The sequence below is a fragment of the Paramormyrops kingsleyae genome, chromosome 14 (assembly GCF_048594095.1).
Source record: "Paramormyrops kingsleyae isolate MSU_618 chromosome 14, PKINGS_0.4, whole genome shotgun sequence".
Taxonomy (NCBI): domain Eukaryota; kingdom Metazoa; phylum Chordata; class Actinopteri; order Osteoglossiformes; family Mormyridae; genus Paramormyrops; species Paramormyrops kingsleyae.
This window is the reverse complement of record NC_132810.1, coordinates 13,399,386-13,424,913: the sequence shown is the minus strand read 5'-3', so window position 1 is coordinate 13,424,913 and position 25,528 is coordinate 13,399,386. Positions and strand designations below refer to the sequence as shown.

The window sequence follows — 25,528 nt, the reverse complement described above, 5'->3', positions numbered from 1 at the left end:
TGTGGGGTAGGGGTGACAGTATAGTGAGCCCCCTGTTGCTACACCTCTGTATCTGTGTACATCATTCGGTCTACTGAACTCCCCAGCTGCCTCAGGCCCAGCCCAGTCTTCTTGGGGCTGGCAGCACTTTCACAAGCGCTGACCCTCTCTGTACAAGTCCAAGGTCACCGGTGTAGCCAACAGGAGCTGTACAATTAGCATCTGTTTAAAGGAGAGAGTGCAGGCACGTGTCCTCCCTGGGGAATACATGCTAACTCCCTCTCCTCTCCCCTGCTTTAGCCTCAGACACCTTCCATCTGCTACATATACATATACATACACCTACACAGAAACAGCTTTCATAGTCTGACATTTTTCATTGGTCTTAACCATAGTTTCAAGCTGTAGGCAAGGCCTGTCTCTTCAGAGCAGTGCACGGATTTTTATAGCGGCTGCCCTTTGTTTGTTCCTCAGAAGACAACGAGAACTCCAAGTCTGACGGGAAGGGGAACCAGTCGGAGAACAGTGAGGACCCAGAGTCTGACAGCAAGAAGCAGCCAGGCCGGCCCTCGGAGCAGGAGATGCGGCGGCAGGAAGAGGGAGACAGCTCGAGCAACCCCGAAAGTCAGGACAGCGAGGACAGCATGGAGCAGTCCGACGGCGAGGGGGAGAGCAAGGAGGGCCGGCTGGGGCGGCTTGGCAGCCTGCACATCAAGGTAGAGCGCTACTGCGACGGGGAGGCCGTCGAGCTGCCTCACTCGCTCTCATCCGATTCCGACGAGTACGACAGCGCCAAGGACTCGGACAGCGCCAGCGACCTCCACACCTCCGCCTCCTCAAAGCATCAGAAGCGGAAGAAGCGGAGGAAAAAGCAGAAGGGACACAGCAGTCAGCGGCGACGCCTGGCCTCCGCCACCCCCAGCCCAGGGGTCCTGGATTCGGCCCTGGGGGATCAGCACGGCCTGCTGCCCCCTCCCTCCCCTGGCAGTGCCTCAGTGCTCAAGATCAAGACTGAGATGTCAGAGCCCATCAACTTCGACAATGACAGCAGCATCTGGAACTACCCTCCCAACAGAGAGATCTCAAGGAACGAGTCCCCTTACAGCATGACCAAGCCTCCTGCGGTAACTGACCACTTCCCGTCCCCGCAGGGGGGTGGTCTGCAGGTTTCCATCCCCGATTCCGTCCTCACTCCCCCTGGCACAGAAGGCACGAGTGCTCGAAAACCTGCATACAGTGGCACCGCCCCTTCCTCAGCCTCGAGCGTGGCCAGCCTAGCCCCACCACCCAGCACCTCTTCCTCCGACCCCCTGTCTCCGCCTCTCTCCGCCTCCCCGCGGGACAAGCAGCAGGGGACTCCAAGTACTTCCAGCTCCTTGCTGTACACCAGCGACCTCGAGGCCCTCCAGAGGCTTCAGGCCGGCAACGTGGTGCTTCCACTGGTCCACCGGGTGACAGGCACCCTAGCTGCCACCAGCACGGCTGCTCAGCGGGTCTACACCACTGGCACCATCCGCTACGCCCCCGCTGACGTCACCCTTGCCATGCAGGGAAACCTGCTGCCCAATGCCCATACAATGAACTTTGTGGATGTCAACAGCCCCAGCTTCGGTATCGACCCCAAGACACCCATGGAGATGCTGTACCACCACGTCCACCGGCTCAACATGTCCGGCCCTTTCGGGGGAGGGGTCAGCGGGGCGAGCCTCACTCAGATGCCGGCGACAAATGTCTTCACCACAGCCGAGGGACTATTCTCCACTCTCCCGTTCCCCGTCTACAGTAACGGGATCCACACCACACAAACTCTTGAGCGTAAAGAAGATTAAAGCAAAACAACAAGACCATATTACTGTGTTCAACTGTCAAAGACAATTTGAGGCATAAGACTGTGTTTCAAATGGGTAAAAAAAAAATAATTCTAGCACTTTGAATTTGAGCAAGTGAGCTCATAGTATTAAAATGAATGGTCCCCGTGACGTTCCTCACTCTCGCTCGCTCTCTCTCTCTCTCTCTGCTTCTTTGCCTCTGTCCTTCTCTCTCTACACTGTTCACGATCTCTCTCTGTACAGACTAAAATGGATTATTCTTTATTGCAAAGAGTGGCTTTTTCACATACAGAGAGCTTCTGAGTACTTGACGCCTGTTCTGTGGTCTCCTGAGATGTACTTTTTATTTGAGTTGATTTTGTTGCATCTTTATGAAGATGCCTTCAATTTGTATATTTAAAGGTAATAGAGAGCAAAACAGTTTTAGCTCAAAACTGAAACGGTTTTAGTCCACATTTTGATGGCGACCGAGGCTGAAGAAGGGAGGTTACCCTGTTTGATATAGTTCAGAGGATTTTTATTGTCATTTCTAATCGGGGGAATAGTATTTTAGAATTAATGTGTTTCTCTTTTTTTATAGCTCAGACATAACTGACTTGCAAATCACACATTTAAAGCAATTTCAGCCGGGTATTGACCTGTGAATAGAATGTTACTATAATATCCCAGGAATTCAAAACTGATCAGTCCAGGATATTCCCAGTTCCATTTACTCTTGCAGATTCATGGTGCTATCATCTGATAACCCTCATTTAGCTGGCTGAAGCAGGTAGTGGTACATAGCTCATGGTGAATGGCAGGTGGGGAGATTTTCTGCAGAAAACTCTTACCTCTAGCTGAGCAGATATACCTTCATATTTGCCTCTCTTATCAAGGGAATGTACTTGCATGCTCAATCTGATTGAGCTTAAGAATGGATTTTTGAGTGGGTTGATTTTGTTTTTACTCTTTAGTCTAATCTTCTTTTCTCAGTAAAACTGAGGCTAATTTACATCATTAACTTGAAACGTTTGTGTTCACAAATGTGTATTTTTAACAGTATTTCATTTGAATTAATTCAGATTTTTTTTTGTCCCTATGTACATTGAATGTCATCAGCATCACTCAGCATCTCATAAAGTCTCTGAAATCTCAGATAAGTCAGCAAGATTGTAATAAATACATGCATAACAATCACAGATATGTAATACTGCATTTAAAAATATCACATTCCTAATTTTATCTCTTTGTTGCCAAAAAGTTAATGTCACAGTTTGGTGTTAAAAAAACACTGTGATTCTCATTTTAAGAAGAAAAAAATGTCATAAAATAATAAAAAAAAAAAATCTATCACATCATCTTTTGGCAGCCGCCCATCAAGCATCTATTACCAAGCGTGAGACCCGTAAATGTGTACAATGTGTAAGTGTCATTGGCTGTCAGTCTCCATGGCGATTTCAATGTGTTAACGTTATTATATGCAGTATATACCAAGCTGATGTAGCTGTTTCGTCCTTTGTCTTCTCTGTGCTTTTTCTCTAGTCTGGGGCCGGGGGGGTCGTATCTGCCCCTCTCCCTACTCTCTGCAGTCCTAGTGAATCAGTGATTCTTGGAGGTTAGTGGATTTTGTGTGGTGGCCTTCTTATGTAGTGTCACCTTATGCTGCTTCCTTTTGTCTGTATTTCTTTCTGTTTCCGCTATTGCTTTGCTGTTGTGTAGTCTACAGACCTCTCTTTCTCTCAGAGATAAAAAGACTCTTAACTAGCTCAAAGGTTTATGGAGCCATTTGCCACTGAGGAATTCTGGGACTTTAGTTTCCAGCTTGCTTACATTTACAGAATAAAATGATACAAATTTAAAGTAGCACTTAGAACATGTAACAGACTGGAACCATAAAAGCCTCAGTTGTGAAACATTCCCAGAGTCCCTTGTGCTTATCTTGTATGCATTGGGTGTATTTCATTGGTTTCCACCAAACCTGTTGACTTCAAGGACCCTGTAACACACAGGAAAAAAAATCATAATAGTATTTCAGGACAATAAACAATTTTAAAGATTTCTTAAAGAAATGAAAAGACAAAATGTTTCGCACTATAAATCTATTTTTATAGGTGTTTTGGAAATGCATGTTTACTAAGTTGATTGTTTAGTTTACTTGATTTTGTTCGGTCCAGCAGCTTTGTCAACATTCAGTGTTTTTTAGTCTGTCCAGCAAAGGGTGGGGGAGCCTTTGTCTTTTTAACTGAATCAGGCTACTCCCCTACATCAGGAAACAAGTGTCTGTGGTTTCTGTGATGGTGTGTTGTTACTTAAACCCAGGTCATAAGAAATAGGTGTAAAAAAAATAATAATAACAAAAAAGGAAAATGTGGTGGAATTTAGGTTGGCAGGTGGAATGTTTTGTGGGGTCTTGGTGTCGCCACTTGAGATTTCTGGGATAGTAGATGTTAGCGTTTTCTACTTAGTGGGGCATGAGGTTTGGGGAGAGGGGCAGCTCTAAAACAGACACCGTGGACCAGGAAATACACCCATGTGTTACAAAGGAACAGCAGGATGAGCTGTTTTAATGTTTCTGTGTTGTGTCAAAATGATTGCTGGTGATTTAAACTAAAACTAATCTCAGCTGCTGTCAGATACATAGTGTTTAAAAATTACAATATGAAAAAAACACTTCATTACCTGTGAAGACTGTGTCTGTGTTTTTAACTATTTCTTGTACAATTATACAGATTCTTTTATGAGGAATTTGGTGCCAAGTAGATGAATAAGGGGTAAAGGGAATTCTCTTAGTATCAATGTTAACAGTGTTATAAATTCTAAATACAAACAAATTAAAATATTAAAAAGAGAAAACTATGGTACATTTTTATTTTTGTTTGGTTTTGAAAAACATAACTAACTGAAGCTAACTTTGAGTGCCTGGCTTATTTTTTTTAAGAAACATCTTTTTTTCATTGACCATGAATAATGCTGCAATTCAGAAATGTACATACTTCATTTTACAACAGGGTTATTTTATACTTTTGTAGATTCTCATCAGCTCAGAGAAACATGTCATACATGGTTGTCTTTCTGTAACACGGTTTTTTACCATCCTACAGGTGCCATGTTCATAATAAACTTCTCTTAGATTTGTTACTATCTGGCATAATTTCTTTTGCTTTCAGCCATCTTGATGACCGCCACACACCACAGTGATCTGCCAGTTTTTCTTTTTCCCTCCCTTCCTCCCTTTCGTTCTTTCTTTCTTTCTTTCTTTCTAGCTTGCTTTATTTTTATGGAGTTAACTGTGACACTGGCCTTCTGATATGTTCTGCTCTCAGTTTCGGTTCTTGTTCTCTTGGCGAATGCTCGGCTTGAGGAGCTCCACATGCGCAGGTATTTTCCTGAGAAGAACGTCTTGGAGGGGCCCTTTTGTCCTGCAACGACCTCACAAAAAGCAGAAGAATAAAAATTGTACCCAAATTCTTTGTTATACATTTTTTTAAAAGCGGTCATGTACAGACTGTCTGTGCTAACGAAAAAAAATCCAGGCCAACAAAGAAAGCATTATATAAAATTACTGTACTCTTAAACTTTTCAATTATCATTTTAAATGATTAATGGTTACATATAACAAGTTTGTGAGAGTGGGGAGATTAGAGGACCATCTCATAAATTTTACCGCAGCTGCACCTGGTCCTGCAAAGTACTCAAAGAGTAGTGCTGAGCATGGGCACTAAAGCATGTAAAAGACACCAGCAGTGGCCCTCTCGCCTCCGTGGCTATAATAGTGCTTTTGATTGGGCCTTTTTTTTGCTGGTGTGAGTTTCACCACTGCCTCTGGGTTGTTCACTAGCTTTATCTTGCACTAAACTTATGAGCAGTGCTTAATTGGTGCCAGAGCTCGGCTAGGAGCAGTCTCCCTACCATCTCCTCAAACGCTACACCCTATATAATTAAACTTAAAATTGATTTGAGTTAAACTTTGGAATAGATACAAACTGAACTAAAGAAATGTGTATTTTTAAAATCGTTTGTGTTGTATGACTTTTTTGACATACATCCACCTAAATTAGTCTGTTTCACTTATCTGACTTTTGATTTGAAAGGGAAAAATCGTTCCACACAGTAGGTGGTCGCAGTAGGTCTCCATGGTTTTGCTCCAGCACCTCAGAGTTTACAAATTATTTCTTATGAGAAATCTAACCTTTAAATTGGGTAAATTTATTCAAGGAAATCCTCACAAAAAAATGAAACATTTCTTCTCAAAACACATATGGCACAAATTTTGGCAGCGTTCAGGGTTTTGGCAGCCTCCCTTTGCCATGATAAAAGCACCGTCTGCTTTTATAATACCAAGTGGGATAGGAAAGCACATTTAAAGGGATCATTCTTCCATGCAAAATCTCTCCAGATCCTGCAGAATCCTTGGCTCCACAAGCTTTCAATGGCCCCTGCAAAAGCTGGATTCTGTGGTCAGTGAACCATTTTTCTGCGCTTTGAATCATTGTCCTGCTGGAAGATTTTAGCGGAAACCAGTCTTTATAGATTTTGGTATATGATCTCCTGAAGTATTTTCATCATGTTTATATATTATGTCAGTTTATATTTTCAAATCCTATAGCTACTTGATGCAAACTTCTGCCAGCTCTCTCCATATCCTGACTAATTGTGAAATTATGTGAAAAGATTTGAATGTAAGATCAAAACAGCCATTTTTTTTCATATATTTTTGGTCAGTTTTACCAAGGATGTCAATAATTTTGCAGGGCACTGTAGATACGCATCATACAAAAATGGTTTACTATACTAATTAGATATTTAAAGTTATAAGTCTGGACAGTTGAGGTGGATACTGTGTCCAAGCAAAAAATAATAATATCATAATGATTAAATATTCAAATAATTAGACAAGACAATCACGTAATTAATTTCATGACTGGTTATGGTATGGAAAAGGCTTGTAGAAATTTGCATTCAGTAGCTGCATGATTTGAAGACAAACTGGCATAATATATGCTATAAATATACTAAGAACCTATTGCACACACTTTCACAATTACAGTAAATGATATTCTCTTTTTTGCATATCCAGCAATACTGTTGGATTTGCTTAGGAGTACATAGGTGATTCAGTGTTTAATAGCAAATAACAAAAAATGCCATAGTGAGGGGCAGTAGCCAAGGGTTACACCCACTGAACCGGAAGTAGGTTCGGTTGGTTATTTTGCCTGGCTAGTGGGCATTTTCTGTACCTGAAGCTCAGCTCTGGGGTTAGTCTGGAGTCTAGTCTCTGGGCTTTGGGGGGTTGGGTTCTGTCTGTCAGTGTTTTATTTCTGGTGATAGGTATGCTGTCAACTCGTCTGTGTTTGCAGAGTGGTGAACAGATGTTCTGCCCTTTTTTCCCAACAAAAACTGCTCTACAGCAACTAGATTTACATTTATGTTTTACTTGGCATTACATCGTGTTTTGAGAGTCCAACATTTTATGAGTCAAGAAAGAAAGACTAGTTGTGTTTACTGGCAAAAGAAAGTTGCAATTCCCGATATATATATATTCCCGATATATAATAGCACACCAAACAGGAAACATTTTATCATCTTCAGAGCTGGTATGATGAACAATTTCTATTTTTACACTGAATGTCTTATATTTTGAGGAACTGCTGTTCGTACGCTAAAAGCTAAGATGATATTGAATGAAATATATGATGTATATTTTTGTGTAGCAGCATGCCACAGGCAGAAAAGAATGACGATCTACTGGCAGACCATAAGGAGTTTATTACAATATAAAACACACTACAAAATCAAAATGATCATGAGGAATCAGAAAAACAAAAAACTATAATAAACTAAATCATGGAATAAACACAACTATAGGACAAAGAGAACATATGGAGCAAGATTAGGCAAAAAGAAAAGCGAAGTAAATAACACACCGTACCAAACAGTTCTGAAAGCCAACATGCAACTACAATGAACCAACAAAGAACAGAACAAGAACAGGCACTTAAATGCACAGCTAACAAGACAATGGAGGTTGGTGAGAATCACAACTATTTGACCAATCAGAACTTTGGACTCACAGGGCAAACAAGGAAATGGTTTTTATTAGAAATTTACAATTCAACAGTATGGAGGGGAAAATTAACAAACACTAAGGCATAACTAAAACAAGGAAAACTGAGCAGGGGAAAAGGAGCAAAAGACAACGAACCAATACAAAAACACCAAAAACAGAAAAGCACTGATAACCAATAATATTATGGAAAGCCAAAAACAAGCAAAATAGATGAAGCTTCTAGTATTGAACCCAAAGAACTAGTGAGTTCTCAATCTGAGCCACATGCTCAGCCCAAAGAGCTATGCAGGGGTCTGGGGAGCCAGGAAAGCATATCGGGACTGAAGGGTGATTAACAGGCAGGAAGACAGAATGGCCTGCAACACCTGCTGGCCAAATGGGGAGGAGACACGAAGGTCAGGGCTGAATAGGTGCCGACCAGGTCAGGTCAGGTCGGGGAGCATGCGCTGGTGCAGCGTGTTGCCGCACCCACCACACAGCGAAACTCCTTGGGATGCCAGCCAGCAATCCCTCACGCAGATAAACGTCCAATCCCACCCTCCGGAAATGGCCATCCAACTGCCACAGCCAGGTGTTACGTGGGCGTCCCCTTGGCCAGGTCCAGCCGCTTGGGTCCTCAGCAATGAGGATTCTGCGAGCCGGATCACCCTCAGGGAAATGCGCCACATGGCCGCAGTGCCAGAACTGACGCTCCCTTACAATTCAGGTAATGTGCCTCATTCGGGACTCCTCCACCAACCGCTCATTCGACTCAAAGTCAAACCAGCTGTACCCAAGGAGTAAACCAGCTGTACCCAAGGATTCTCCGAAAAGACACAGTACCGAAGCAGTCTAGCCTTCGTCTCAGGTCACTGGATAGCGTCCATGTCTCACAGCCATATAGCAAGACAGGGAGCACCAGGACTCTAAAGACTTGGACCTTCGTCCCCTTGCAAAGATATCAGGAACACCTTACACCTCTTTCCGGCAACCTCATGACCCCCCATGCAATCCATCTACTGACTTCATAGGAAGAGTCACCAGAGACATGAATGTGGCTGTTGAGGAAGGTAAATCTCTCGACAAGGTTGAAATTCTCCCCACAGACAGACACACTGCTGATAACTGTGCCCAAGAAGTCATTAAATGCCTGGATCTTGGTCTTTAACCAGTACAACTGCAATCCCACACACATAGACTCCTCACTCAGTCTCCCGAGAGCCCTGATTAGAGTCTTCATTGACTCCGCTAAGATCACAGCATCGTCGGCAAAGTCAAAATCAGTAAATCTTTCTTCACCAACGGATGTCCCACAGCTGCTGGACCCCATGACCCTGCCCAACACCCAGTCCATGCAAGCATTGAACAGAGTAGGAGCAAGAACACACCCCTGGCAAACCCCAGGATCAACTGGGAAGAACGCAGAGGTTCTCCCTCCACTCTGCACAGCACTCACAGTACCAATGTACAGGCCGGCCATGATGTCCAGCAACTTGGGGGGATCCTGCAAAGTCTCAGGATGTCCCACAGGGCAACTCAATCAACTTTACGAAAATCAACAAAGGCTGAAAAGAACCTCTGCCACTATTCGTGCTTGCGCTCGAAGAGAACCCTCAGTGCAAGGATACGGTCGATGGTAGACTTCTTAGGTGTAAAACCAGACTGCTCCAGTCGCTGACAGACAAGCAAGTGTTCACGGATCCTGTTAAGGATGACCATAGCAAGGACCTTACCCGGCACTGAAAGCAGTGTTATCCCCCTGTAGTTGCCACAATCCTGGCGATCACCCTTCCCTTTCCAGATAGGGACTACAAGTCCCGTTTTCCAGTCAGTTGGGATGATGCCTGACTCCCAAGTGGAAACAATGATTGCCTGCAATGCCAGGAGGACAGCCATCCCACCAGCCTGGAGAAGTTCACCCCGGATACCACAAATCCCTGCGGCCATCCCTACCCCCAGCTGATTTACCACCAGTGCAATCTCAGTGAGATTGGGTGGTTCACAGCTGATCGGAGGGTCAGCTTTGAGAACTGTGGACCCAGAGATGTCCAACATCCTAGCCAGAGGGTCAGCTTTAAACAACTGATCAAAGTAGCTGGCCCAGCGGGTCACAACTGCAGTGTTATCTGTAAGGACCGTTCCATCACTCGCCCTGACAAGTCTCTGAGGAACAGATTCAGATGTGCATAATGCTTCGATTCCTCTGTAAGCAGGACGTGGGTCACTAGACCACAGACGGTGTCACCTGCTCACAGATTTGTATAACAAACGCCTCCTTCTCTGCCCTCAGAGCCCTCACAGCCATCCTTCTCAGGTAATGTGCCTCATTCGGGACTCCTCCACCAACCGCTCATTCGACTCAAAGTCAAACCAGCTGTACCCAAGGAGTAAACCAGCTGTACCCAAGGATTCTCCGAAAAGACACAGTACCGAAGCAGTCTAGTCTTCGTCTCAGGTCACTGGATAGCGTCCATGACACCAAGTCGTGCGCTGTAATTCCTCTCGATAATATTCAGGGTGCCCTGCGAGACGAAACACCTCCTTCTGGGAACACTGGCAACACCAACAGAACCCTCTGCAAACACATCACATCACATTAGAGTCAGCAGTCGCACCCAAGTCTGCAAGTTCTTCACACAAATTGTGTGCAAACTCATTAGAAATAGCTTTTTTAAATGTTTTAAAAGCACATTATTGCAAGTGCAATTTTATTTTAAAAAGGACATTGCGGCCTTAGAAAAGGTGCAGCGTAGGGCCACAAGAATGATTCCTGGTCTTAAAGGAATGTCATACGAGGAAAGGTTAGTTGAGCTAAATCTGTTCAGCCTCAAGCAAAGGAGACTGAGGGGGGACATGATCCAGGTCTATAAGATTCTAACAGGTTTGGATGCTGTTCAACCGAATAGTTACTTCAGCATTAGTTCAAATACAAGAACTCGTGGCCATAGGTGGAAATTAGTGGGAGAACATTTCAAACTGGATTTAAGGAAGCACTTCTTTACACAGCGTGTAGTCAGAGTATGGAATAGTCTTCATGATAATGTAGTGCAAGCTGAATCCTTGGGTTCCTTTAAATCAGAGCTATATAAAATTTTAACAACTCTGAGCTATTAGTTAAGTTTGGTACTCCAATACTGGTGGTGCGGTGAAGTGAGATAATCAGTCTTGAAACTGAAGTAGGAAACATTCATCAAAAATACCCAGACCTTAAAAGGTAAATTAGCAACTACTTCACCAATGGAGAAGACCATTTAACATTACATTCCTACCCTAGGATTGAACTGCTATCCCACTGAAAAGTATAGATATCGGCTTTTGGCCACATAAGAACTACTTGTAAAAATCTGTCACCACACAGAAAATAAGTAGCAGTTTCTGGCAGCATAAAACTATGTGTTAAAAACTGCTATAGGACAGTTATTTTGATAGCATAAATCCTTAAACAAACGTACATGCAAAACTATGGGTAGGATATTTTGGCAAAGTAGCAAAAACGAACAGATATAACTGAGAATTTCTGCTACGGTAGTAAATTCAGGCAAGGCAGCAAAAACTGACATAAAACTGGCCCCTTGCTTCTGGGTTTGTGGCGTGTTTTTATGATTTTGGTTACCCACTGTCTTGTCTCAGTTTTAAGGTTTTGGTTTACCTGCATGCATTTTGCTTCTTTGTTGGCATTGGTTAGCCTCAGTTCTGCAAATCTGCCATTTCTACACTTCCAGTCACCCATCTAGTCAGCAATCCCTGGTCCCTGCTGGTAACTTTTGTCCCCATCTCAGGGCTTGTTGGCCAGGAAATAAGCATTGTACATCAATGCTCTTGTTCTGGTCCTGTTTGTCATGAAAGTCAAAGGTTTTTTGTTTTTTTTTTAACCAAAAAGCCAAGTATGTTGCCAGGCTGTGTTTCTTTTATACCTAGAGAGCAGTACCTCTTACTCAACCCAATATGTGCTGTTGATGTACCATAAAAAAATTTGTTTTCATTGCAAATATACCATTTTTTTTGAAGACGGTTACAATGATTAGTGCATTTTTATCCCCTTCAGGTGTAGACTGCCCATATGGGGGTATCAATAGTAGATACTGCACCCCTTTTACAAGAAGGCACTGTGATCTCACGGCCAGATCTCAAACATTTCACAGCACACTCTCAATCAGAGAATCTGATCATAGTTCAGATACATAATTAATCTCAGGTTGCCTTATCATGATTACTGGGTACATTGTACAAAATATTACTCACTTGTAGATGCAATGTGGTAGAGCTGTTGGCAGGGAAAATCTTACATGTAATTATTTAAGACATACTTATCGACAGTGAAATGGATGGTCAGAATGATGCAGAAGCAAGAAGAGATGACCTAACACGAAGCAGAGTGACTGAATCAGTTGCATATCATTTTGACCTAAGTAAAGGCACTCCTTAGTTGGAAACAAGATTTTAATAATTTACATTCTGAAGTAGTATTAAGCTATAGGTGGCAAGGAATAGTGTATAAATGTATAAGTCTTCATGATATGAATAGTGCTTGTCTTGATTGTAATGTTTCATACCTCCATCTTCATCAGAACTATTCATTTTTTTTTATTTGAAATACCCTCCATTTTCAAAGGAAATTGTCTCATAGAAAATAATATTCTCCTAACAGAATCACATAAATTGCAACATAAACAGTTGTTTTGCATTTATATTTGCACATTTGGGCCTAAGGTTTAAGTAGACCTTATAAAATAGACTGCAGAGCTGATGGATTGGGAACCTGAAGGGTCTTGTCTGAAATGAATATTTGTCATGGTTATTGTAAGTTCAAGGAAACTGCTGCACTCAGACTTGGCAATGACAATAAATGAATTACACTTCTGAATTTAGATGTTTAATGCAAATGTAATCTATCAAGTCTCATTGATTCCACATGCCAGGGAAATACTTTGGATAAAAATGCATTGTGTTTTCTTCCCAATAAGGTATAGGAAATAATGCCCATAACGGTTTATGGCTTTTTAAAATACTATAATAAGTGGAATAGTAATTGGCATTATAAACATGAAAAGACAAGCGAAAGAAAAATTGGAAAGAATGATAGCTACACCTGTGCAAATATGAACCTCAGTACAATTATACATATAAAAGTTTTATTTTTCCAAGTTTTGCCTACTAAGTCCACTGGTATTTGTCTATATTCTGTCTTGATTTTAAGTGGTATATAGAGGTTAAAACTGAAGCTCACTTTAAAAAATCCCAACATATTTTAAATATTTTACAGTTTCACATGAAGACCATAAATGATAGATCATAAGCCTGAGAGAAGCACGGATACTGAGCTCCCCTAATGATCAAACCTTGTCTTTCTGTCTTTCTAACCTGTCCTTATTAGGATCCTAGTCAGGTGTTTTGCTTGCAAACGCAAAATGATATGGTTGATTCGTTTTGTACAGGTCATCATGGGCTTTTTATGAGTTTTCATTTTCACTGCAATATTTACCATAATTAACAGAAATATGTAACCATTTCAATAACTTTTTTTGTAAAAGTCATATTATGTTGTGGCATAGAGTATATGATGGCTGCCGTTTGTCTGGCAAATAATTAATATATTTGCCATTCCCTGTATATGCTTGGCTCAAACCATGCCACTAAATGAAAATGAAGGGATGTGGATCTGTGCCAGAACAGGCTGTACTCCCCTCCCAGCCCTTGCTATGAAAGTCAAAATGCAAAGGGTTTGTTTTTCAAGGTCAGTGTGAACCCTGAGGCGCTGGCTTCACAAAGAGATGAAGTGGCACCCCTGTTAAAGCCATTATTTGTCAGTATAAGTGGATTACAGTTGATTACCACTGAATTTTACTGCCCTGAAATCCCTACTAAATTCTTTATTGGTAACTGTACTTTCCTACCAGCCCATAAAAACAGACACTAATCATTCATTGCTAAGTATTCTTGTCTCTCTTTGCATTCTCCATCCATCCATCCATCCACCGTCCAGATGCTCATCCAGCTCAGGGTCACACATCTTTGCATTCTGCAAAAGTGTGAAAATCTATTAATATATTTTCAAATAAATTTGAGCATTACAAACAAGGGATTGTTATAAACAAGAGCATCACAAGTCCACTTCACAGCGTCAGTGCTGGCCATCACCAATATTTCATTGTTTCTCAGATCACAGTTAACAGCATCAGCAACTCTTATATTTAATATTACGATTAATATCTGAACATATTAACTTTATAATTCCATTATTATCATTTAACTGGCATTTAACCCTGTAATGGAACACTCACAAATGATGAAGACAAATGACCGATCCTTTAGAATAAGCTGCTTAATCTTATCACAAAAGAATCTAGAACTGGTGCCAAAAAATCCTTTGACAGTGACATGAGGAGTTTAACATGTGAAAGGATGTGATGTAAAAAGGATGAAATCATTTAAAAATAATAAAGATTTCATCATTTAAAAATAGACTGACAGTGTTTGGGGTGGAGTTTCGCAGCTAAACATAACTCAAAAAATAACCAAATCGTGATCAAATGGGTTTGTCTGATACAGGAATACATGTGCATATACAGAGAATTGGCCTCCGTAACATGCAGATCCATAATAAAGGAACACACTTTAATTCATTCATTCGTTTGTTTTATTTATTTATTTAGGGGGGGGGTCGCCATCTCCCTGTGTTCAATGCCCCTGTCCGTTGCACTTAGTCCCAGTGTCCCAGCTGTCTGAAAGGAGACTTGTCCACACGTACACGGGTATTTTTTTAAAACTGTGTTTTTCCTCCTCCGTTTAAAAAAAAAATCCCCGTCCACACGAACATTGTCTTCTAAAATATTTCCGTCCACATGAAACTGCTAAAATGCGCTGTCGAGCATGCCAAAACAACAGGCGGCATTATAACTCTAACCGTACTGCCATGTTAGCCAATCAGAAGCCTAATGGCCAGTCCTGTTAAGTTGAAAACCATGGCGCACATTCTGACGCCTGTGTTGATCAATGTAATGCAAGAGTGACTCAACATTTATCTGTACACATGTAAGAAGTCCTGTCAGCAAGGTTAGCACAAGCACAATTTCAACTAAGTCTACTATTGCTCAAACTCGCCTAATGTATACAGTAAACAGTGCACGCTCTGACGTTAAACAAAGTGGACAACGGTGCACAATCTGACGTTTTGAGTCAAAAACTCTGTTTCCCCTGTCTACATGTCGACGCTGAAAACGGAGTTTCTTAAAATCTTCACCCTGGGTGGAGTTTTGCAAAAGCTCCGTTTTCAGTGACCTAAAACGCTGTTTACATGTGGACAAAAGCCCAAGACGTATAGAAAAAGGTACGTTTTAAAAAATACCCGTGTACATGTGGATAAGGCATGAGCTCCACTCAGAGAGGGCAAAGAAGTTTTATGTAAATTGATTACGATAAAGTTAAGGTGCACTACAGGTCAGTGTGTACACGCCAGTTGTAACACACCTTACTGATCAATACTATTTTGATCTGTTTTTAGCTATGCACATTTCACAGCCTTTGGGACAAAAATGAAAGTGGATGTTCTTAAGAAAAAAAGATGTTGATTGACAGTTCTGTTACTACTGTGTACACATTTAAAGTGTTAGTGCTAGCTAAGCATTGGATACAGTAACACCTTATAAACAGGTCACATACTGAACAAGGAATAACTCAGTGTCCCCAGAGCAGGATGACATGCCCTTCAAGTAATGGTACTTTATCCTTCTATAATGAGATATTTAATATTTCGTTTCAGAAACGAATATTTAAGTTAATATTGTAAGCTTTTTTTTGTAAAAAAAACAAAAAAGCAAAAAACAAAAAAGAAGCCTATTAAGCTACTGAGCTAATTTTCCTATAATTTTAATGCAATAATTTAAATGTGTCCATTTGGAGACAAATCTAATCCATCAGAAACCAGGTGAGAATCATTAATTGGGGCCCCAAAACCAGCAGGAATTTTACTCTTAATTCAGGTCAAGCATGTGTCAGATGGAGAGAGCTGTGCGCAGTGTTTCTGTCCTGCCCATCAGTGCTGTAGCCCCACCTTCTACCAGCTCTTAAGAAGGATTAGCTCACTCAAATAGGTACCTTACTTAAATGATTTCGGAATTCATAGTTTCTCCATGATGACCATTCATTGTACTAGGGCCAACAGCTACAACAATACACTGATTAATGGGAAATTGCATGCATGCAGTACACTGTTGCCATCTACTGAAAACATGCCAGTGCTGACAGTTATCAACCTGGTCCAGTGTAACTAAAAGGTCCCAGTACAGCAATCAATCTATCTATCTATCTTCAAACCACATCTCCTGGTGAGAGTCGCAGTCTGGCATGGTAATGACAATGCTGTTTATGGTTTTTTTTAGTTGTTTTGGCACATTTCATGAAACATACCTAACATTCTCAGGAATATAAGAGTATTTCTCAAAACACTTCATGCATATAATACAACACTATGTTTTTGCAGCAAAAGCCAGTAACTTACACAAAACAGCTAGCTCATGTCTCAAAAGCAAATAATTCCACCAATGAATTAGTCATCACCACCAAAATGAAAAATACAATCTGCATCGTTTTGACCATGAGAGTCAAAATGCTTAGATATATTGTCAATATGTCAGTGTAAATATTCAGATTCAGAATACTTTATTGATCCCTGAGGAAATTATGTGGGAACAGTTGCTCCCGGACAGTAAGAAAATAATTAAGAAAACCAATTACAAATATTACAATATCAAAATAACAAATGGCTCTAATACAAGGACCTCAATATACAAACAATATATATTATATAAATATTATATATTTTATATATTATACATATTATATATATATATATATTATATAAACAATATACAGACGCTCCTCTACTTATGAACTTTTAACTTACGAACTTTAAGATATACAAACGAAGAGGACTGTAAGTCCAAATTGTGCTCATTGGACTCCCGTTTCCTGTCCACAACATCGATTTTTTTTTCCTGCGCGCCAATTCCGGGTAGTACGTCTACTATGGCGTTAAATTAGCGCCAAAACTCGCGCGCATAAATATCACGCTTGCTCGCAAGCAGAAAATCCTTTCTCCGTACGCCAAAAGTGGAACCACGCGCTTAAAACCCATCCTCTCTAGTGATGGCCGATTAGCGAACAAATCGTTCTTTTTAGTGAACGGGTTGAACCGATTCGTAAGTCTGAACAAATCGATTTTTTAAATTATTTTAAAACATTTTTAAAACTTCATCTTTGGCTATTTAACATCCAAAAGCATCCCCCACGATTTCGGATTTATTTGTCATGTTCCGTCTGTGCTTGTCATCACTTTTACGTTCATTCTTTTGTTCGTCACTTACATTCGTCACTTTTGCATTCGTAGACTTCCTTCTAGTGCCGTGAACACCCGAACAGCCAAGTACCTGGTCTTCGTGAGACACGGTTGCCGTATAAGGAGATACGGTCTCTAACTCGGCGACTCCAAAAAACCCGAGAACCCGTTCGATGAACGAATCGAACTTCCGGTTTTTGGACACTCGGTGACTTGGTGAATCGATCCCAAGAGCCCTCTCGGTGTTCACTGCGGAAATGCAGTTACACTGTTAAAAGGAATAAAATAAACGCAGCTGTTCGTCATTTATTACAACAGTAAGCGCCATCTTTCAGTCAAATAACGTAACCTTTAGACACCATTCGATTTATTATCTGATCCCATGATTCGTTGAGTTATAAGAGTGAGGTGCAAAAAAAAAGACGAAAAAAAAGAGTTTAGATTTTAGAATCGATTCATTACAACGGACAGTTCGAAAGAATCGAATCAGTTTATTGAGTCAAACTTCCCATCACTAATCCTCTCCACACGCTCACCTTCGCTGGACCCTATCTACGCGCTCGCGTCTGCATAGCACTCGCTCGCCGGATAGGATGAATTTTGACACTTTGGAGGCGGGAACAGTGGCTAATATCTCCGCTCCTTTGGTTTTTTAAAATATTGACTACGATTGGCTATTTGCTTTGGTAGAAGATGAAGATAACTTGTCACTGACCGCGGTTAAGTTAGCCTCATATTAGATATTCAGTTTTATGGCTTTAATAACTTTTAACGGAAGGTGGGGCGTTTTTGATGACAGAATCGTGATGTCCAGTACATAGACCAGGGTTATTCATCTCACGGTCCTCGAGGTCCGAGCACTGCTGGTTTTCCAGCCTTCCTTTACCTGTCAGTCAGGTGTGAAGCCTCTGACCAATCAGAATCAGTAATTATTAAACAACTACCTGGGAGAACTGAAAACACAGCCTGGATTAGGAATCGAGGTCCAGAGTTGAAGAACCCTGACATAGACAATGATGCACACTGATTATTTTTGCGCTTCAAAGCATTTCGTGATTTGTGCAAAATCGTGTTAATAGCTAATATTATATGTTCTTTCAGCTGTAATGACATGGTGGTTTAGCATTTTGGGCTCATGGGGACTTTTGCACACCCCATTGTTTTCCATATTACTTTACATACGAATTTTAATTAATTTCTTAATGTTCGAATGTATTCGTATAATGTGCAATGGGACAATACATGAATGGGTTAGTAACTTTAAAACTAGACAAGACAGGCACATCTAGTGGAGTGTGCTTTGATCAGTGGACTACAGGGAACAATGCACACCCCTTGGATTTTCAGAATAACTTTCTCTCTAAAATGATGTTGAATAACGACTTACGAACATTTCAAGTTATGAACGTATCTCATTCACAAGTAGAGGAGCGTCTGTACAAGCAATATCCTAATAAATTACAAATACCAAAATTACTATATAATACTTATACTTAATATAAACAATATAAAAAACAATATCCTAATATATTACAGAAAATTTACTATTGAATTGAGGTGTATACTTGTAGTGCAGTGCAGCGTAATACTTGTGCTTATGTGGAGGAGTTGAAAAGATAATAAATATGCTCCTGAGCTCCACAATGCTGAATGATAGTCAGTTCCCACTTTCTCATTGCCACTGACTGATTATTTTCTTTAACATACTGTTTCTTATTCATGTCAGAAACCAGTTTCAACATCGCATGGTTCTACACTGCAGTATGTAAAGCGAAAGCACTGACATGCAGTACTTAATGTACTTAAAATTTCTTTCATAGTTCTTCTTGATTAGTACTTGTATTTAAAATTTCTTTCCTTGTGTAGATATTACCCTCTTTTTTGTATATAAGTGTTCTACTAACTTGACTCTGAGAGAGCTCTGCACAAGAATTCCAATGTACCTGGAATGTTGGTTCTATGCACAAATGGCAAATAAAAATCTTGTATCTCGTATCTGACAAGCTCATGTAACTACTTCAGATCTCAAGACACCATACAATAGTACACCAAAATGTCATATAGTAAAAAACAGTAAAATGGCACTACAGGAACAGCAAAATTACAACAAAATCGTGTACTGTAGGAACCAAAAACACAACAATGCTGTAAAATTGCAATTTATAGAATATATTTTTTAATCACTTTGAAAGCTTGGTTAACTGTTTGTATGTGGTGGCTAACACGATGATCACATACATATTTTGTTTTGGGTGAAAAATTGCTACATTGGAAAACTACATACAGTAATCTATTGTGACCAACTAGATTAAAGCAACTGAAAAGTGTACCAAATGATAACAATTGTATAAAACCATTTGTAGGGGATTGCACTTATTTTGCAAATGTTAATTGTCATGTGAGAAATGCTCCAAAGCAATCAGGGAAAACTGTAATGACCAGCCGACCTATTTGTGACAACGGTTTTCAGTATAGTTACCCACAGTTACACTATAGTTACAGTGAGAATAAGTAATTTAATTGGAAAACAGAGAATGACTACAATTATAATGCAGCATTGGTTGTGAAAAAACAAACAAAAAAATATTAGATGTTTATAATAAAAAGATAACCCTCAAATATCCATCCCATCTGTAATGATCGCGGCGGTCGAGCAGGCAGGAAGCAGCGATGGATGAGTCAAGCAAGCAGGATTGCGGGAAACAGCCGGCGTAGGGACCTCAGGCAAGAGTGGAGGCGGGGCTGTAGCAGGCGCCTCTGGGGCAGCAGGAGCCCTGGATGCAGCTGTAGGCGGAGCCATAGCAGGAGCCTCAGGAGCAGCAGCGGGTGGAGCCAGCAAGACAGGCAGGATGGGTGGAGCCGCAGCAGAGGTCGCCGCAGGCATAGTGGCAGCAGCAGGCAAGCGGGCCTCGGGTGCAGCCAGAGGCAGGGCCGCAGCAGGGGACATCGGGCGGTGCAGCTGCAGGTGGAGGCGGCGCCGGGACCTCGGGCATAGGGGGCGGAGCATCTAACGGTGAGACAGGCAGGACGGGTGTAGCGGCGGCAGGCGGGCTGCGGGCGTAGCGGCGTCAGCAGGCACCACCAACTCGTGGCCAGCAGGGGGCACCTCAGCAGGCACCACCAACTTTCGGCCAGCAGGGGGTGCTATGGCAGCGAACGCCGACTCTCGGCCAGCAGGGGGCGCCATAGCAGCGAGAGCCTCACTGGGCGGTGCAGCGGCAAATAATGCACATAACATCAATGACGGACACCCAACTAAGAAAGACATGGACTAATATACATACATACTTGAAGCCGAAATAACAGGGAACAGGTGATCACAATCGGGAATTAACACGAGGTAACGAGGGGGGCGTGGCACACAGGAGGAGCGAACGAGCAGGTCATGACACCATCCCAGAAAGGTTAAAAATGCATGAAATTGCTTAAGGAAATCTGACGTTATTTTTTGTTTCAAATATGGAATGAAAGTAAGTACATATGTAGTTCATATTTTACCCCTTAAATAAAGTTTTTTACTCATTTTATTATTTAGAAAATTCAAATATTAATAGAGAACTACACTGATTGATTAGTTAAGACGAACAGTGCCCAACTTCAAGATCCATCATAAAAAACAATATATAAAAAACTTATAAAACATAATTGTCCTTGCTTACATCAAAATTCAACAAAAATATATTAATTAACCCTCTGGGGTAGGGAACACACTTTTGCTGACTGGCATGGTCACACATTTCATTCAATATCATAAACTTAATTCATGGCAAATAAATTATTTCTTATATATTTGTCTTGGCATTAAACTCATCTTTATCTTAGTGTACTTTGTAAATATGTCAGATTTATGTTAAGTTTGTAATTTGACATCAAAGTATAGACATTGCAAAATGCAGTTTGGAACAATTGCACACACATTATAAAAGTACATAGTAAGCAATGCTGGCAGTTTGTTTTGATCCCCGATATCTGATCACCAAAGTCTTGGCTACATGAAGATGACTAAATGGTGTAGTTGCAACATTCAGTTGGATAAATAAATAAGAAAAACCGAACTCATGTCACTATTTCTGGCTCCTTTTATTGAATATGTAGCAACTTTCATGTGTATGAATGAGCCATTGTCACCTGGCCACGTCCCCAACCCCCTTTTATGGCGCTGAAGGGGATGTATCTAGATCGCGTTTCACCGTTGCGCTGTTAATCAAATTACCATGCGAATGCGATTTGAATACGCGCTAATGCTGCTATTTAGAATGTGAATAGCGATCTTCGGGTGAGAGCGGTACTACACCCCCCCGATGCAGGTAAAACAAAGAAAGGTGACTGTAACGAGGTGGGCCCTTAGTGGCTGGATTTGACAGTGAGGGCGACTAAAACAGATGCAGTGGAACAACGCGTATTTATTGTCCTGCAGCTCTTCTTACAAACAATTCACCCGTCGAGCTTCTTCACAGCACAACAACTCTCGTCTAATGACAACTGGCAGCCTTAAATACTTTCAGCTGTCACAGGCTAAACCACCATTCCACTCACAGGTAACTTCTTAAATCCCAACCTTCCACCATAATACACAACACATTAACCTGAATAAATAAATATACAAATACATTTTCACATTTTCATATTAATAAATATTTTCCACTTTAATCTTAACCCCATATTATAAAACCCCAAATAACACCAAACACAAAAGATTCCCTACACTCCCTTAACCCGTGGTCTCTCCCGGAACCTTTAACTGGTGTCTGGACCCCCAGGGAAACATTTGCCCAAACACCCTGGAGAAAACACAGGAAAGAAAGGTGAGTCATCACATCTTTGCATCCCCTTTAATTCCAGATTTTCCACACACACACATCTGCCTTAGTTCTCTTTACTGGTAAACCTTATTCTCTCTCAATCACCATTCCTTTTCCATTTCACAGCCACCACCACCTTCCTTGATGAGGAGCCGCCATGCAGGATCTGAAACAAGGCTACCAACTGATTTTAAAATTCCCAATAAATATTCAACACACAATTAAACTTCTGTATGCACATGTTCTTCTATGCAAATCCGTGGTTAAAGTGTGATGCTAAATAAAGTGATTAATATACAGTGCCTTTAATAAAGTGAAAAGTATGCTAGTCCTCTTCCTTACAGTGACATAGTTTACTTTTTTGCCAATTTAACATAATTTAATACTTCTGACAATGAACGTATTGAAAAGAAGAAAGATTACGGATTTAGTCAGTGTTTTTTTCATGCTTCTATAATAAGATTTCAGCGAGTTATGAACTGAAATACATGAGAAAGATACTCGACATCGCCGACGATGCCATCGACTCCAGAGGGTTAAAGACAACACCTGACACAAGACGGCAAACGCAGACAGGCAGATCAGGAAGGGAGACACAGGGGGAACACCAACAGGCAGAACGAAAGGGCCAGGAGTGAACATGGGAGGCACAGAGGGATGAGGAGCCGAGACAGAAGGGACAAAGGGAGCTCAGGTGGCGCAGCAGGGAGCTTGGACGGCGCAGCAGGGGGGCGCGGTAGCCGCCGGGACAGGCAGATCAGGCAGGACAGGCGCTGGCGGGACAGGCAGGACAGGCACGTCAGGCGCCGGCGGGACAGGCAGGACAGGCACGTCAGGTGCCGGCAGGACAGGCACATCAGGGGCATCAAATAGTGCCGCTAGCGTTGGCGCTGCCCCTTTAAGAGCCCGCGGAACCCACGGGATAGCGTTCCACACCACGCCCCCCTATTAGCCAGGCAAGCCGCCTGGAAGTGGTACGTGGCCAGCGGTGGCAGCTCTGCAGCGGTGATGCGGGCTTTTAATACTTGCAGGCGCAATGCGGTGGTAACGTCCCAGATGATCAGGTTTTCCCCCTGATCACTGGCAGGGAGAGAAGCGGGGAAGGGACAGGCAGATCCCAAGAAGATGGCCGGTTCCTCCGCTGGTCTCCTCTCCCTTCATTTCTCCTTTATTTCCGGTTCGTTATCTGCGGGGACGGGGCTGCTTCGGAGAGGACGGACGGCGCAACCAGCTGGGTCCTCACCTCCGTTACTCTCTCCATCAGCCGCCGGAGATTCTCGCGTATGGAGTACGCATTTCCGAGCGGGGATACCTCACTGAGGAGGGTCCCACTCTGGCTGGCCAGATCTCGCGCCACGGGGTCGCTCTGAACCTCGGGCTGATTTAACCAATAGACCACCTCCTGCAGCAGACCGATGCGTTGATCTTTGGTCCGCCGCAGTGCGTCTTTGGGGAGATCTGTCATTCTGTCACGTTCGGGTCGGGGAAGCAGGCGAAGGAAGCCATGATAGGAGCAAAACGGGGTTTATTCACTCCAAACTGGGACCAACACGAAACTACAGTGACAGATCTGTGGATACAGACTCAGACGTAGACTTAAATATACAGGACAAGCCGAAAATAACAGGCAACAGGTGATTAAAATACACCAGTGGTGAGGGATGCCGTGAAGCTGAAGAAGGAGTCCTATCGGGCCTATTTAGCCTGTGGGACTCCAGAGGCAGCTGACGGGTACCGGCAGGCCAAGCGGGATGCAGCTTCGGCGGTCGCTGAGGCAAAAACTCGGGTTTGGGAGGAGTTTGGCGAGGCCATGGAAAACGACTTCCGGACGGCTTCGAGGCGATTCTGGTCCACCATCCGGCGGCTCCGGGTGGGAAAGCAGTGCAACATCAACACTGTTTATGGTGGGGATGGGGTGCTGCTGACCTCAACCCAGGACGTTTTGGGTCGGTGGAAGGAGTACTTCGAAGACCTCCTCAATCCCACCGACATGCCTTCCGATGTGGAAAAGAGTATGGAGACTTGGGTGTGGACTCCCCTATCTCGGGGGCGGAGGTCACTGAGGTGGTTAAAAAGCTCTTCGGTGGCCGGGCCCCGGGGGTGGATGAGATCCGCCCAGAGTTCCTTAAGGCTCTGGATGCTGTGGGGCTGTCTTGGTGAACACGCATCTGCAGCATCGCGTGGACATTGGGGGCAGTGCCTCTGGACTGGCAGACCGGGGTGGTGGTCCCCCTCTTTAAGAAGGGGGACCAGAGGGTGTGCTCCAACTATAGGGGGATCACACTGCTCAGCCTCCCTCGTAAGGTCGATTCGGGGGTTCTGGAGAGGAGGGTCCGCCGGATTGTCGAACCTCGGATTCAGGAGGAGCAGTGTGGTTTTCGCCCCGGTCGTGGAACAGTGGACCAGCTCTATACTCTCCGCAGGGTTCTGGAGGGTTCATGGGAGTTTGCCCAACCAGTCTACATGTGTTTTGTGGACTTGGAGAAGGCATTCGACCGTGTCCCTCGGGGAGTCCTGTGGGGGGTGCTCCGGGAGTATGGGGTGCCGGGCTTCCTTTTAAGGGCTGTTCGGTCCCTGTATGACCGGTGCCAGAGTCTGGTCCGCATGGGCGGCAATAAGTCGGACTTGTTTCCAGTGAGGGTTGGACTCCGTCAGGGCTGCCCTTTGTCACCGATTCTGTTCATAACTTTTATGGACAGAATTTCTAGGCGCAGTCAGGGCATTGAGGGTGTCCGGTTTGGTGACCTCAGGATTAGGTCTCTGCTTTTTGCAGATGATGTGGTCCTGTTGGCCTCATCGGACCGTGACCTTCGGCTCTCACTGGGACAATTCGCAGCCGAGTGTGAAGCGGCTGGGATGAGAATCAGCACCTCCAAATCTGAGACCATGGTCCTCAGCCGGAAAAGGGTAGAATGCTCTCTCCGGGTTGGGGATGGGAGAGAAGAGGTGATGGCAGGGGTGAGTTGTGTCTCAGGATGTTACTGACTCTGCAGTTCTGAAGATGTCCTCCAGTGAGGGCAGTGAAAGATATTTTGGGCTGTGTTGGTGACTCTCTGTACTGCTCGCCTGTCTGCCACTGTGCAGTTGGCATACCAAGCTGTAACCGTATGTCAATACACTCTCAACAGAGCAGCGATAGAAGGACACAAGCAGCTCCGCAGCCAGGATGGTCTTCCTAAGTGTCCGTAAGAAGTGTAGCCGCTGCTGAGTCTTCTTGACCAGAGTGGTTGTCCTTGTGAGGTCGTCAGTGATGTGGCTTCCCAGGAACTTGTAGCTAGAAGCCCTTTCCTCTTCCTCTCCTCTGATGTTGAGATGAATGGTACTCTTGCTATCTCTGGAAGTCTAGAATGATTTTTTTGTTTTTGTTTTTTTTTTTAGTATTCAGTGACAGGTTGTTTGCTGTGCTTCACTCTACCAGATTGTAGACTTCATCTCTGCATGCTGCCTTGTTCCCGCCTGATAGCCCCACCACCGTTGTGTCGTCAGTGTAGAGGGAGTATGGAAGGGGACTCAGCACACAGCCTTGAGCCGCACCGGTGCTGAGGGTCAGAGAAAAGTG

General features: G+C 43.0%; 1 protein-coding gene and 1 long non-coding RNA gene across 4 annotated transcripts in view; one reads left to right on the top strand and one right to left on the bottom strand.

The window, feature by feature from the left end:
* Positions 1–4,925, top strand: part of npas3 (neuronal PAS domain protein 3) — a 283,122-nt gene extending 278,197 nt beyond the window's left edge. For all 3 annotated transcript variants that reach the window (XM_023833583.2, XM_072699341.1, XM_072699342.1), the window contains exon 12: positions 454–4,925. In XM_023833583.2, coding sequence (XP_023689351.2) covers positions 454–1,808 — 1,355 coding nt within the window. In that variant the 3' untranslated portion in view covers positions 1,809–4,925. The remainder of the gene's footprint in view (positions 1–453) is intronic.
* Positions 3,215–5,703, bottom strand: LOC140578414 (uncharacterized). The gene is made up of 2 exons (XR_011982598.1): positions 5,088–5,703; positions 3,215–3,783 (listed from the first exon to the last, which is right to left on the bottom strand). It is a non-coding gene; the product is annotated as an uncharacterized lncRNA (long non-coding RNA).
* Between the last annotated feature and the right edge of the window lie 19,825 nt (positions 5,704–25,528).